The 15,939-nt window shown below is 47.4% G+C and overlaps 1 protein-coding gene across 2 annotated transcripts in view; it reads left to right on the top strand.

The window, feature by feature from the left end:
• Positions 1-15,939, top strand: part of LOC144610111 (microsomal triglyceride transfer protein-like) — a 64,570-nt gene that overhangs the window by 2,092 nt on the left and 46,539 nt on the right. For both annotated transcript variants that reach the window (XM_078428672.1, XM_078428671.1), the window contains exons 2-5: positions 2,336-2,520; positions 8,452-8,595; positions 9,548-9,655; positions 14,055-14,171. In XM_078428672.1, the coding sequence (XP_078284798.1) occupies positions 2,336-2,520; positions 8,452-8,595; positions 9,548-9,655; positions 14,055-14,171 (554 nt within the window). The remainder of the gene's footprint in view (positions 1-2,335; positions 2,521-8,451; positions 8,596-9,547; positions 9,656-14,054; positions 14,172-15,939) is intronic.

Raw genomic sequence — 15,939 nt, 5'->3', positions numbered from 1 at the left:
AACCAGGAAACGTATGCAACTACTGGAGAACATGCTCACGGCCTCTTGTCACTGTCTTGACATGTTTACAAGTTGAGCACAAATTAAGTTTCTCCAATCCAATTTTTAGACTTTACAATCTGAAGGAAAGGATTTGAAAAACCACTGGGTGATGAGACATTGGTCAGATTGTCACATGTAGCCAATTACCAAAATGTTTGCCAGGACACTAATATTTATTTCCAACAGCTACTGAACAATCCTACCACAAATAGAGAGCAGTCCTGAACGACTATCATCCTCATTGGAGACCCTCAGACTATCTTTGATCGGACCTCACTGGCTTTATCTTGCACTAAACATTATTTCGTTTATTCCCTTTATCAAGTATCTGCATACTGTGGATGGCTCGATTGTAATCATATATTGTCTTTCCACTGACTAGTAAGCACGCAACAAAAGCTTTTCACAAAACCTTGGTACATGTGACAATAAACTAAGCTAACTAACTAACTAATTGCACCATCTAGTGCCCCTGTTTGGATCCACTTGAATTTTTAGACCATCTTTGTACTAAAACTCTCATTTGTTTGTTTGTTCCTGAACTACAGCCAAAACGGTACACGATAGCACGACAATTTTAGGCCCACCTTACTCACCGTCGTGCCTTTGGTGCTAATGGAAGAAGTTTCATTGAAATCAGTTTCATTGAAATCTGGAATTTAGAAGGATGAGAAGGGATCTTATTGAAACATAAGATTATTCAGGGATTGGACACGCTAGAGGCAGGAAACATGTTCCCGATGTTGGGGTAGTCCAGAACCAGGGGCCACAGTTTAACAATAAGGGGTAGGCCATTTAGAACGGAGATGAGGAAGAACTTTTTCACTCAGAGAGTTGTGAAGCTGTGGAATTCTCTGCCTCAGAAGGCAGTGGAGGCCAATTCTCTGGATGCTTTCAAGAGAGAGTTAGATAGAGCTCTTAATGATAGCGGAGTCAGGGGATATGGAGAGAAGGCAGGAACGGGTTACTAATTCAAGAGATTCAAGATTCAAGATAGCTTTATTTGTCATCCACAGTCCAACAATAAAAGCATTAAAATAGGCAGATTACACAATAAAGCATTAAAATAGGCAAATTACACAACCCCAAAAACACACAAAAAAAGAAACATCCATCACAGTAAGTCTCCTCCAGTCCTCTCCTCACTGTGATGGAAGGCCAATTGTGCATGATCAGCCATGATCACGGTGAATGGCGATGCTGGCTCGAATGGCCTACTCCTGCATCTATTGTCTATAACACGTCCACCTGTTTGATGACTGCCATCCTGTCCACCATGCTAAATACTCATCCCCTCCACTGCCAGCACACAGGGGCTATAATGTGTACCATCTACAATATGCACTGCAGTTACTTTCCTAGGCTATTGCAACATCACCTCCTAACCCCATGACCTCTGCCTACTGGAAAGGACAAAGAAAGCAGGTGTATGGATACACCACTTACATATTCCTCTTCAAGAGGCACATCATGCTGACTCAAGACTCTGATCTTTCATTACTGCTGGGTCTAATTTCAAGAACTCCCTATCCAACACCATTGTGGGTCTACCATCATCATAAGGAGTGCAATGAACCAAGAAGATGATTCAAAAGCACCTTCTCAATTAAATGATACTTACCAAAGATGCTCATATCCCAAGAAACAAATAATTTTAAATAACCAATATGCTATAGTTAAAATGTTATTGATTTCATTCAGCTTGGAGCCTTTCACTGACGCTGGTAAGAAAGTCTATTGAATTTAGAACGGAGATGAGGAAAAAAAAATTCAGTCAGAAAGTTGTAAATCTGTGGAATTCACTGCCTCAGAAGGCAGTGGAGGCCAATTCTCTGAATGCATTCAAGAGAGAGCTAGATAGAGCTCTTAAGGATAGCGGAGTCAGGGGGTTTGGGGAGAAAGCAGGAACGGGGTACTGATTGAGAATGATCAGCCATGATCACATTGAATGGTGGTGCTGGCTCGAAGGGCCGAATGGCCTCCTCCTGCACCTATTGTGTAAAAAAAAACCAAAACGAATTAATTAGTTTGATATCGTCATATACATTAAAGTAATCTACTTTAGGATTAGAGAGAGAAAAAGATTTCCATAAAATTCAAAGCTAACCCAAGCGAATTAATCGTGATTTAGATGTACAAATCCCCTCATATTTTTAAACAGGTAGCACACTTGGCTTGGAGGGGGGAACATTTTTTTTTCAAAATATCAAAGAAATTTGATATGTAAAAAATGATTGCAGCAAATGCTTGATGAGATAAGCTTTAATGATTTATTTATTTATTCTACCATCAGGAGAAACTGTCAATCTTGCATCGGATGCACTGTACAGGTACAAATACGTCGTGGATTTGTTACTGGAGACTTTGTTCAGTCCAGACTCATTGCCAACGTCAGGATTCAGGATTGAAGCTGTAACTCAACTTAATGTGGTTTGGGAGAACAGCAGCAGCCCGCATGAGAAGCTAATTCAATTGCAAGTAAGTAAATTACTTTATTCTGTGCTGTTAGTTTGCAGAGGGGTGGCGCAGCGGTAGAGTTGCTGCCTTACAGCGCTTACAGCACCAGAGACCCGGGTTCGATCCTGACTACGAGTGCCGTCTGCACAGAGTTTGTACGTTCTCCCCGTGACCTGCGTGGGTTTTCTCCGAGATCTTCGGTTTCCTCCCACACTCCAAAGACGTACATGTTTGTGGGCGAATTAATATGGTGTAAATGTAAATTGTCCCTAGTGTGTGTAGGATAGTGTTAATGTGCGGGGATCGCTGGTCAGTGTGGACTCGGTGGGCTGAAAGGCCTGTTTTAGAAGGATGAGAAACTTAGAAGGAATTTAGAAGGATGAGAGGGGATCTTATCGAAACATTTAAGATTATTAAGGGGTTAGACACGTTAGAGGCAGAAAACATCTTCCCAATGTTGGGGGAGTCCAGAACAAGGGGCCACAGTTTAAGAATAAGGGGTAGGCCATTTAGAATGGAGATGAGGAAAAACGTTTTCAGTCAGAGAGTCGTGAATCTGTCGAATTCTCTGCCTCAGAAGACAGTGGAGGCCAATTCTCTGATGCATTCAAGAGGGAGCTAGATAGAGGTCTTAAGGATAGCGGAGTCAGGGGGTATGGGGAGAAGGCAGGAACGGGGTACTGATGGAGAATGATCAGCCATGATCACATTGAATGGCGGTGCTGGCTCGAAGGGCCGAATGGCCTACTCCTGCACCCATTGTCTATTGTCTATTGTTTACACTGTAGCGACCATAGAGAATGGTCCAGGTCGTCGAACCCTCGGATTGGCCAGCGAGGTCACGTGTGAACGCGACCATGGGGATTGGTCCAGGGAGCGACATCGCTGATTGGCCAGCGATGTCATGTGCGCTTTTGGCGCCCGAAATAGCAGTTCGGCGAAGTCTTCGAAGAAGACAGTAAGTTTTTGATGGTTGTCCTTTACCTTGTTGTTTAACTCTGTATTCGAATATTGCGGCTGCAATAAACTTCTTCTACAACCAACAAGTTTTCGGACTCGCCATATTGGTGACCCCGACGTGATCTGGACGATCACCGACTAAGCAGGAACCCGACGCCTCGTTGACGATGACCGCGCCGGGCACACCGGAGTTAAGCGCGGCAAGCGTTCACCTTCCGTTGTTTTGGACGCACGCACCGCAAGCTTGGTTTATCCACACCGAAGCTCAATTTCATATAAAGAAGATATCGGACGAATCCACGATGTACTACTACCTCGTCAGCGCTCTATCGCCGGACACAACCAAGCGCGTGATGCGGTTCATCGTGAATCCACCTGCGGAAAGCAAGTACGAGGCCATGAAGAAAGTATTACTGCGAATCTTCGGGTTTAATAAGCATGGTGGTGCGGCAAGTCTTCTGCACCTACCGGATCTTGGAGACCAACTGCCTTCCGTCCTCATGTCCGAAATGATGATGCTAGCCGGTGAGCATACGGATTGCCCTATGTTCGAACAGGCATTCCGCGAGAGACTTCCTGAGGATGTCCGACTGCTGCTCACGGATTGTTCTTTTAAGGACCCCGAAGCATATGCAGCGAAAGCGGACGCGCTCATAGCGGCAAAAAACAAGGCAAGCGGTTCGATCAACAAGGTCTCGACATCAGTGACCATGCCACAGCGACGGCAAGATGGCGCCACGTCTCCCGCCAATTCTCCGAAAGCCCGCCAAAAAGATCCGCACAAGCGCGGCTGGTGCTATTATCACCTACGATGGGGTAGCGAATCCCGCAACTGCCGCTTGCCTTGTACCTTCGCGGGAAATGCCTCGGCCGATCGTACATAGGCGCAGTTACGATTGGCCAGAACCGGCGCCTCTATGTCCATGATCGATTCACGGACACAGAATGTTTGGTGGACACGGGAGCCATCGTCAGTATAGTGCCGCCGACCGACCTCGAAACCAGATCGGGTAAGACAGGTCCCACCCTCATCGCGGTTAATGGCAGCCCAATTCGCACTTTCGGTATACGGAAGATGTCCCTTGTGTTAGGCCTCCGCACGTACGAATGGCCATTCATCATAGCCGACGTCAAACAAGCGATCCTGGGCGCAGATTTTCTCTGGGCTTTTTCACTGGTCCCTGATGTCCGCGGTAACGACCTCCGACCCTCCGCCGAAGATGAGCACGTCGCTCCGACAATCGCCTCCTCGCCCAGCCCTACTGTCCAGGCCGTCGTCGCGGCCCCCGACTCGTATGCTGAGATTCTGGCAGAGTTTCCAGAGTTGCTCATTCAACGTTTTGACACGCCTTCGGCCAAGCACGGCGTGGTCCATCACATCCGCACTGAAGGCCCTCCCGTTTTCGCTCGGGCCAGGAGACTACCGCCAGACAAACTGGTGGTGGCACGGGCGGAGTTCAGGAAGATGGAGGAAATGGGAATTGTCCGTCAGTCTGACAGCCCGTGGGCCTCGCCGTTACATATGGTCTCCAAGGCATCTGGGGGGTGGAGACCATGTGGCGATTATCGGCGTCTCAATGCTGTCACCACGGCTGATCGCTACCCCATACCGCACCTACAGGACTTTTCATCTGGGCTGGAAGGAGCGGTGGTGTTTTCCAAAATCGATTTGGTGCGAGGATACCACCAGATCCCGGTGCGACCGGAGGACATACAGAAAACTGCAACGATTACTCCGTTCGGGTTGTTTGAATGGTTGCGTATGCCTTTCGGTTTAAAGAACGCGGCACAGGCTTTCCAACGACTGATGGACCGCGTGGGCCGGGGTTTACCCTTTTTGTTTATTTATTTAGACGACATCCTGGTCGCCAGCCCCTCAGTGCAGGAACACCAGGCCCACTTGCGGACCGTGTTCCAGCGGCTCCAAGACCACGGGCTCATTATCCAACCCTCCAAATGTCAATTCGGCCTTCCTGCTCTTGATTTTCTAGGGCACAGAATTACCCCTGCCGGCGCCTCCCCTTTGCCCGAGAAGGTGGAGGCTATCCGGGCATTTCCCAGGCCCACCACAGTAAAAGGGCTACAGGAGTTCGTAGGCATGGTTAATTTCTACCATAGGTTCGTTCCGGCAGCTGCGCGAGTCATGCGCCCACTTTTCCAATGCCTTGCAGGGAATCCGGTAGAGTTGATATGGTCCCCGACCGCAGAGTCGGCTTTTACAGCAGCTAAGGCAGCCTTGGCAGACGCCACCATGTTGGTCCATCCGAGCCCCTCCGCCCCCACGGCCCTGACGGTTGACGCCTCTGACGTGGCGGTGGGCGGGGTTCTGGAGCAGCAGGTCGGTGGCCGTTGGCAGCCTTTAGCGTTTTTCAGCCGGCAACTAAATTCGGCCGAGCTGAAGTATAGCGCATTTGACCGAGAGCTTCTGGCTCTCTATTTAGCTGTTCGTCATTTCAGGTACTTCCTCGAGGGCCGCCCATTTGTGGCCTTTACGGACCACAAACCATTAACATTTGCTTTTTTGAAATTGTTCGACCCATGGTCGGCCCGCCAGCAGCGGCACCTGACTGCTATCTCCGAATTTACCACCGATGTCCGTCATGTCGCGGGTAAGCTTAATGCCGTTGCTGACGCCCTGTCTAGACCCGCTTTTCCCCCTATTTCGGCGGTGGACTGCGAAGTGGATCCCCAGGAGCTTGCGGAGGCACAGCTTCTAGCGGATACCGTTTCGGCATACCGGTCCACCACTTCGGGATTGAAGTTGGCCCAGGTAGCTTGTGGGTCGGAAGGCACAAAAGTCTGGTGCGATGTTTCTCTTCCCCGTCCCAGGCCGGTAGTACCGCCCTCCCTTCAGCGCCGGGTTTTCGATGCCATTCATGGGCTGGCGCACCCGTCCATCCGCTCCACCTCTGCCTTGGTAGCAGCGAGGTTTGTCTGGCATGGCCTACGGAAACAGGTAGCGGGTTGGGCACGTTCCTGCGTTCCCTGTCAGACCGCTAAAGTCCAGCGCCACGTCCAGCCCCCCGTACAGGATTTCGAGGTCCCAGCAGTTCGTTTTTTCCACATCCACGTGGATTTGGTCGGGCCTTTGCCTTCCTCCCGGGGCTACACCCACCTCCTCACGGTGGTGGATCGGTTCACCCGGTGGCCAGAGGCTTTCCCATTGTCTGATATTTCGTCAGCGTCTTGTGCTAGGACTTTGGCCCTTCATTGGGTAGCTCGTTTCGGGGTCCCGGCAGTTATTACCACTGACAGAGGGCCACAGTTCACTTCGTCCCTCTGGGCCGCGCTCGCAGAGCTGTACGGTTCCAAGTTACAACCCACTACTGCATATCACCCCCAGGCAAATGGACTCGTGGAAAGGTTCCACCGTCAACTTAAGGCATCCCTCAGTGCAAGGCTTGAAGGCCCGGATTGGGTAGACCAGCTCCCTTGGGTTCTTTTGGGCATCCGGACTGCTCCTAAGCTAGATCTCGGTGCGTCGTCCGCGGAGCTAGTATATGGCTCGACACTTCAAGTACCCGGAGATTTGTTTCCGGACCTTTCAGACCAGCTGCCTACAGTCCCATCGGTGTTAGCATCTCTCCGGGAACGGGTGGGCTCCCTGGCCCCAGTTCCAACTTCACGTCATGGGTGTCCCATGGTACATGAACCGCCTTCCCTGAAGGACTGTGAGTTTGTTTTTCTGCGAAAAGATGCCCATCGTGCCCCGTTGCAGAGGGTCTATCAAGGGCCGTTCCGGGTTTTGCGTAAGGGAACGGCTACCTTCACCTTAGACATGTGCGGCAAGAGTGAGCTCGTCTCGGTGTCCCGGCTCAAACCTGCACATTTGGATCCGGATCAACCAGTCCTGGTCGGTCAAACCCCTAGGAGAGGCCGACCTCCGTTAGTTCCGCTCAGTCCAGGACCCCCCGTTCCGACAGTTCCTCCAGGACCCCCCGTTCCGACAGTTCCTCCAGGACCCCCCGTTCCGGTAGTTCCTCCAGGACCTCCCGTTCCGGCTGTTCCGCCAAGTCCGGAACCCCCGGCTCCTGTGGTTCAGGCTGTCCCTCTCCGTACTCGTTATGGTCGCGAAATCCGGCTCCCTGCTAGGTTCCGCACCTCGGGTTCTGGGGGGGGTCATGTAGCGACCATAGAGAATGGTCCAGGTCGTCGAACCCTCGGATTGGCCAGCGAGGTCACGTGTGAACGCGACCATGGGGATTGGTCCAGGGAGCGACATCGCTGATTGGCCAGCGATGTCATGTGCGCTTTTGGCGCCCGAAATAGCAGTTCGGCGAAGTCTTCGAAGAAGACAGTAAGTTTTTGATGGTTGTCCTTTACCTTGTTGTTTAACTCTGTATTCGAATATTGCGGCTGCAATAAACTTCTTCTACAACCAACAAGTTTTCGGACTCGCCATAACGCGCTGTATCTCTAAACTAAACTAAACTGAAACTAAACTAAAGCAGAAATATGAAGTGATATTAAATAATTATATTAATGCTATTGCTAGTTTGAAAGTCCTGTTGGCTTATTTATATCCTTGCCCAACAATCTTAAACCATTATAGTCCCAGAGTGATAGAGTGTGGAAACAGGCCCTTTGGCTCACCTTGCCCACGCCGGCCAACATGTCCCAGCTACATTAGTCCTACCTGCCCATGTTTTGTCCATATTCCTCCAAACCTGTCCTATCCATGTATCTGTCTAACTGTTTCTTAAAAGTTGGGACAATCCCTGCCTCAACTATCTCCTCTGTCGGCTTGTCCCACACACCCACCACCCTATGTGTAAAAACGTTACCTCTCACATTCCTATTAAATCTTTTCCCCTTCACCTTAAACCTAACCACTGTAAGTGGAAATGCTGATTAGCGCCTTTCTCAATTGTAATGCGGTCTACAATTTTAAGAATCTGCAGCACATTCGTCAATGACACTGAGAATGGGTGTTTACAAGGCTATTGTTAATGCTATATTTCATATTGAAATGTGTCTTCTTCTCCTATACAGATAGAAGAAGTAAAACTGCTGAACGTTTCTGAACAAAATGAGAATCGAAACATCTTGAAAAACACTGATTCTGAGAGTTTCCTGGGGCCGACAATAATGGTAGCTCTAAAGAAACCCGTCATCTTCCACTGGAATTCAGGAAAGGTAATTCCTTCAGCAACATTGTTGACTGGTGTTGGAAAACCTCAGTGATAGGCATGCATCCCTGTTTCAGCCCTCGCGCCGGGATGATCGAAACTCCCCGCGTCGGGACACTCTCCGCAGTGAAACACTCTCCGCAGTGTGGAGCTCCCGATTCGGCCTCTTCTTTCCAGAGACCGCGGGCTTCACGATGTTAAAGTCCACGGGCCCTGTTTCAGACCGAGAGTCTGACAAAGGGTCTCGACCCGAGACCTCACCTATCTATGTTCTCCAGGGATGCTGCCTGACCTGCTGAGTTACTCCAGCATTTTGTGTCCTTTTGGGCATTAACCAGCAACTGCAGTTATTTGTTTCTACTACTTATACAATGATACTATAACTGTTCTCGGTTATAGTGCCATTTAAAACGGAGATGAGGAAAAACTTTTTCAGTCAGAGAGTTGTGAATCTGTGGAATTCTCTGCCTCAGAAGGCAGTGGAGGCCAATTCTCTGAGTGCATTCAAGAGAGAGCTAGATAGAGCTCTTAAGGATAGCGGAGTCAGGGGGTATGGGGAGAAAGCAGGAACAGGATACTGATTGAGAATGATCAGCCATGATCACATTGAATGGCGGTGCTGGCTCGAGGGGCCGAATGGCCTACTCCTGCGTCTATTGTCTGTTGTCTATTATGGACAATCGACAACAACAGACACCATTCCTCGCCCTGTGGTCCATTATAACAAGGGTTTACTGAATGATGATGGATTTTGTCAGGTTGAAATTGTGGTGTTATTTAAATTTAAACTAGGAGGTAAATTCGTAGTCTATCTTTTTTAAGTAGTCATATTTGATGGAGGTTAAAGATACTGTCAATTTGTGAAGCATTTTTAATTGTAATTTTGTATTTGCCAAACAAAAACTGCCCAAGTAAAACTTGGATGCTTTTAGGAATAATTTATTTTATATTTCTTTCAGATAGAGGCTCTGTATGGTTCTGCTGAAGAAAGAGGATTACCTCTGAACCTAAAAAGAGGTCTGGTTAGTCTTTTCCAATTACAGCAGAGTTCTGGGACAATCACGGAGGTAATCTACTCATTTCAGTTAAATAATTTCACTTTCTTTCCATAGTTTTCTTCTAATGCCCTTTAATTATGGAATCATACCATGAACAAAATGGCGGCTGCCATACAGCAACAGTGACTAAGATTTAAAAGTGTCTGAAATATTTTGGATACATTGAGAAGCAATAAGCACGGATCAACAGAGGATAACTGAGACGTATCAATCCTCTTCTTTACCTCTTCAAATAATTGATCAAATTCATGAGGCATTATTGCCCATGCACAAAGCCATGCTGGGTATCCCTAATTAGTTCTTGTCCTTCAATATGCTGTTACATCCTGTCCCTCATAATCACCTCCATTAACAGTCCCACTACTGACGTTAGGCTCATTGTCCTGTAGTTCACTAGCTTGTCCTAGCAACCCTTCTTAATAGGGTTGCCAACTTCCTCACTCCCAAATAAGGGACAAAAGGTGACCTCACCCAGCCAGCGGCCAAGTGCTCCAGCTCCACCAATAGCGGCCGCCCGGGCCAGGAGGCGGGTTGCGACTCAACCTCCGTTAGGCGGCGCCCTGGCCTACACTGTCCGAACCTACAGCGGGCCCTGAGCCAACGTGTCCGGGCCTACGGTATCCGGGCCTACAGTGTCCGGGCCTACAGCGCCCCCCTAGGCCTAATACGGGACAAGGGCGGTCCTGTATGGGACAAAGCAATTAAGCACAATATACGGGATGTCCCGGCTAATACGGGATAATTGGCAACTCTATTTCTTAAACAAAGACACAACATCAGCTACCCTTAGTCTTCCGGTACCGCTAAAACAGAATGCAAATATCTCTGCCAGGGCTACTGCAATTTTTTCCAAGCTTCCCACAATGTCATGGTCTTATACAGTACGAAACAGGCCATTCAACCCAACTGGCCTTTGCCGACCAAGTGGCCCCATCCACAATTGGCCCACCTGCTCATGTTTGGCCCGTCCATGTCCCTTCAAGCCTTTCCTATCCATGTACCTGCCCAAATGTCTTTTAAATGTTGTTATAGTACCTGCCTCAACTACCTACTCTGGCAGATCATTCCATACACTCACCTGTGTGAAAAAGTAGTCCCTCAGGTTCCTATTAAATCTTTCCCATCTCTCATTAAACTTACATCCTCTTGTTCTTGATATTTCCACTTTGGGTAAAAGACATCCTATCCATCCCCCTCGTGACAAGCTGGTCAGGAAGGCCAGCTCTGTCCTGGGTTGCCCCCTCGACTCAGTGCAGGCGGTGGGAGAGAGGAGGATGATGGCAAAGATAACATCGCTGCTGGACAACGACTCCCACCCCATGCAGGACACTGTCACTGCACTGAGGAGCTCCTTCAGTGACAGACTCCTTCACCCCAAGTGTGTGAAGGAGAGATATTGGAGGTCCTTCCTTCCTGCTGCTGTGAGACTGCACAACCAGCACTGCTCCCAGCAGACCAGTCAACAGACCAGTCAACAAACCAATCAAGAGTAACAGTAAAAAAAACATAGTAAATGATGACAATTATCCTTATCTTAATTTTTATTTATATAATGAATGTCTCTTTGCTATCCACTTTGCTGCTGTAACACTGCAAATTTGCCCAGTGTGGGACAAATAAAGGAATATATTATTATTATCATTATTATTATTATGATCTTATACGCCTCTTGTAATCTATACACCTCTATAAGATCAAAAGGGGGATAGATAGGATGAGTCTTTTACCCAGAGTAGAAAAATCAAGAACAAGAGGATGTAAGTTTAATCTTATCTTTCTGCACTCCATATTTTAATTTCTCAGTTTTAATAAAGTTTTGGAACCCTCAGCTATTTTTATTTTTTACCTAATTTTTGGGGTTGCAGTAATTTCTGGGAAGACCAGGTGGCAGGGTGGTGCAGTGTTAGAGTTGCTGCCTTACAGGACTTGCAGCGCCGGAGACCCGGGTTCGATCCTGACTACGGGTGCTGTCTGTACGGAGTTTGTACGTTCTCCCAGTGACCGCGTGGGTTTTCTCCGAGATCTTCGGTTTTGTCCTACACTCCAAAGATATACAGGTTTGTAGGTGAATTGGCTTGGAGTATGTGTAAAATTGTCCCTAGTGTGTGTGTGTAGATTAGTGTTAAAGTGCGGGGATCGCTGGTCGGCATAGACTCGGTGGGCCAAAGGGCCTGTTTCCCCACTGTATCTCTAACTTAAACTACACTAAAAATCAGCTGAAAAGTTTCCTGCCTGGCATTGAAATCACTCTTTATGAGGCATCAATCTTATTATTCCAACTGTGGTTACGTTAATGCCCTCTGATGTGTTAAGCCACATGTGTCGAATTACACACCAGGTGTTTGGAGCAAATACTGAAGGCCATTGTAGAGTGAATAAATGAATCTATGGTCTGATGAACTTAGGCAGTATGTGGGTGTTACAGTGAACTTGATTAGATATTCTCTATGACTCAACTGGCATGTTCGGCATCCTCAGATACTTTCCCTATGTACATGAAAATACATGAAAGGGGCTGCATCATTTTCAAAATGGTGGTTGCGTCATGCTGTCAAAATAAAGATTACATTTTCTAGTTTATGCCCCAAAGTCAGTCGGGTTTACTATGCAATGTGCCATTTAGTCCACTACGACTATGTTAGGCAGATGAATGCAATACTAATACCACTATTGAGTGCTCACCACACCACACAGCCAGTTCTGCTGCTACTTGCAATCTGCCAAATTTCTATTCAAAAATCCAATGATTCAATAATTTACCATGACAAGCATGTGTAGGGAGGAACTGCAGATGCTGGTTTACAATGAAGATAGATACAAAATGCTGGAGTAGACTCAGCGGGACAGGCAGCATCTCAGGAATGGGTTACACTTCAGGTCTGAAGAAGGGTCTCGACCCGAAACGTCACCCATTTCTTCTCTTTGGAGATGCTGCCTGTCCCGCTGAGTTACTCCAGCATGGATAGGACAGATTTGGCGGGATATGGACCAAACGCGGGTTGGCGGGTCTAGTGTAGCTGGTACATGTTGGCCGGTGTGGGCAAGTTGGGCCGAAGGACCTGTTTCCACGCTGTATCGCTCTATATCTCTAGTGCAAGATATAACATTGCAGTTATATCTAGTCCAATTAAAAATAGTTCAAATATCTCCAATGAGATAGATGGGAGGTCAGAATTGCACTCTAATTAATGAGAGGACTGTTCAGTTGTCCGATAACAACTGGGAAGAATCTGTCCCTGAATCTGCAGGTATGCGTTTTCAAACTTCTGCACCACTTGCCTGATGGGAGAGGGGAGAAGAGAGAGTGACTGGGCAAGATTGATCCTTGATTATGCTGGCGGCCTTGCGAGGCAGCCTGAAGTGTGGATAGAGTCAATGTAAAGGAAAGAAAACTGCAGATGCTAGTTTAAATCAAAAGTAGCCACAAAATGCTGGAGTAACTCAGCGGGTCAGGCAGCATCTCTGGAGAGAAGGAATGGGTGACTTTCGGGTCGAGACCCTTCTTCAGACTGATGGACTCAATGTAAAGGAAGTTGGTTCGTGTAATGGTCGCTGTTTTGTGCGGTCTTGGAAGGAGCTGTCCTCAAACCAAGCTGTGATGCATCCTGATAAAAAGCATCTGTAGACGTTGGTGAGGATTGTTGGGGACATGCCAAACTTGCAAATCCCCCTAGCCTGTACCCATCCACCACTTGCCATGCTTTGTCCTGTCCCAACTCTTCTCCAGCTTTGTCCCCCCTACTGCAATTAGTCCAAAAATGGATCCCGGCCTAATCACCTCCTATCTCCTTCAAAGATTTAGTTGAGTTTTGTTTAGTTTAGAGATACAGCGTAGAAACAGGCCCTCCAGCCCACCGGGTCCATACTGACCACTGATCAGCCATACACTACTTCCATGTTATCCCACTTTCACATCCAACACGTTAGGGGCAATTTACAGAAGCCAATTAACCTACAAATCTCCACGTTTGTTCCCCTGTGTTATTCCAGCACTTTGTGGGGTTTTTTTTTGTAAACCAGCATCTGCGGTTCCTTGTGTATCCATAATAGCTACTAATATTGTCTTCAATTGCATTTTTCCTCGTAGATTTGAAAGGCATCAGATTCATGGAGAATGGGGGGGAAACAGAGGTCATTCTCCTTTAGCGGAGAAGGTCGAGCGGCCATTAATGGACATTGGTGTTCAAATCTTAAAATGTTATTATAGTGAGTAATGAGAAACTGTTCCAGTGTCAGAGGACGGTAAGCAGGGGATACAGTTTTATGGTGATTTCATGAAGAATTAGAGGCATGATGAGGAAAATCTATTTTATACAATGTGTTGTGATCCTGCATGCACGACATCAATGGATAGTGGAAGCAGATTCAGTGAGAAGATAAAAAAGGGGTATTTTTTTCTCTTCCTCAGGTTGATGTGTCCGGCAACTGCAGAGTCACCTATGAAATGGAGAATAACCAGGTGATCAAGATCAAAGACCTCCGTAGTTGTGGAAAATCAGAATTCGGCTTTGATGCATCCAATCAAGTATGTTACGTTTACTTTTAGTTCAGTTTAGAGATACAGCACGGAAACAGGCCCTTCGGCCCACCAAGTTCGCACCGACCAGCGATCCCCGCACATTAACACTATCCTACACACACTAGGGACAGTTTACAATTATACCAAGCCAATTAACCTCCAGACCTTCTCCCACTTCAGGTAGTCCCTGCTTCCCCTCTTTATCCCCTCCCCCTTCCCAGTTCTCCCACCATTCTTCCTGTCTCCGACTACATCCTATCTTTGTCCCGCCCTCTCCTTTGACATCAGTCTGAAGAAGGGTCTCGACCCGAAACGTCACCCATTTCTTCTCTCCCGAGATGCTGCCTGACCCGCTGAGTTACTCCAGCATTTTGTGTCTACATTCGATTTTAACCAGCATCTGCAGTTTTATTTCCCTACAATAAGCTACAGACCTGTACGTCTTTGGAGGGGTGGAGGAAACCGGAGCATCCGGAGAAAACCCACGCAGGTCATGGGGAGAATGCACAAACGTTTTCATTACTGAAAATGTTTCTGCACTTTCTACCAAAGTAGATAATTTCAAACCTTTCTATATTGTACTCCACTTGCCATTTTGTTACTCATTCATTCAGCTTGTGGACATTCTCAGGAAGTTTCATCACGATTCACATTCTCATTCGGTTTCTTGTCAGCAAAACATTCAATGGTTCAAGTTAAATGGTTCTTTATAAATAAATACCCGTCCACAGCTACTCCCTGCTGCTCCAAGAAGAGGTCAAATTTTGATCAATCTTATTATTCAGGTGATCATTTGGATCTTGCATACACAGTTAATATACAAAGAAGATCTAGAATGAGAAACATCATTACATTTGATGTTGACTTCTGATTTACCCTGTGATGGGGCTTTTTTACCTACTTAAGTAAGCTGCCTCTCTTAACTTTGAAATATTCTATGAAGACGCATATACATAGAAATGCACCATTTTCCAGAAATATATTATGTGTTCTTTAAGAAATGTCTCCTATTTCTTTTCTTCCTATTGGAAAGAAAGTTTTTCATGATAGATTTAGATTTAGAGATACAGCGTAGAAACAGGCCCTTCGGCCCACCGGGTCCGCGCCGCCCAGCGATCCCCGCACACCAACACAATCCTACACCCACTAGGGACAATTTTTACATTTGCCCAGCCAATTAACCTACATACCTGTACGTCTTTGGAGTGTGGGAGGAAACCGAAGATCTCGGAGAAAATCCACGCAGGTCACGGGGAGAACATACAAACTCCGTACAGACGGCGCCCGTAGTTAGGATCGAACCTGAGTCTCCGGCGCTGCATTCGCTGTAAGGCAGCAACTCTACCGCTGCGCCACCGTGCCGCCACGACTAGGCAAGACTGAATGCAAAGTCTAATTTCTCTCTCGCTTTCTCATCATCATTTCCCCCAATATTTCAACAACATTCAGTACAGACATTGTGGGCCGAAGGGCCTGTTCTGTACTATAGACACAAAATTCTGGAGTATCTCAGTGTCTCGACCCGAAACATCACCCATTTCTTCTCTCCAGAGATGCTGCCTGTCCCGCTGAGTTACTCCAGCATTTTGTGTCTATCTTCGGTTTAAACCAGCATCTGCAGTTCCTTCTTGCTGGGCGGCACGGTAGCGCAGCGGTAGAGTTGCTGCTTTACAGCGAATGCAGCGCCGGAGACTCAGGTTCGATCCTGACTACGGGTGCTGCACTGTAAGGAGTTTGTACGTTCTCCCCGTGACCTGCGTGGGTTTTCTCCGAG

Source organism: Rhinoraja longicauda, chromosome 35, assembly GCF_053455715.1.
Source record: "Rhinoraja longicauda isolate Sanriku21f chromosome 35, sRhiLon1.1, whole genome shotgun sequence".
Taxonomy (NCBI): domain Eukaryota; kingdom Metazoa; phylum Chordata; class Chondrichthyes; order Rajiformes; family Arhynchobatidae; genus Rhinoraja; species Rhinoraja longicauda.
The sequence above is the reverse complement of the archived record's forward strand: the minus strand, read 5'-3'. Positions and strand labels throughout refer to the sequence as shown.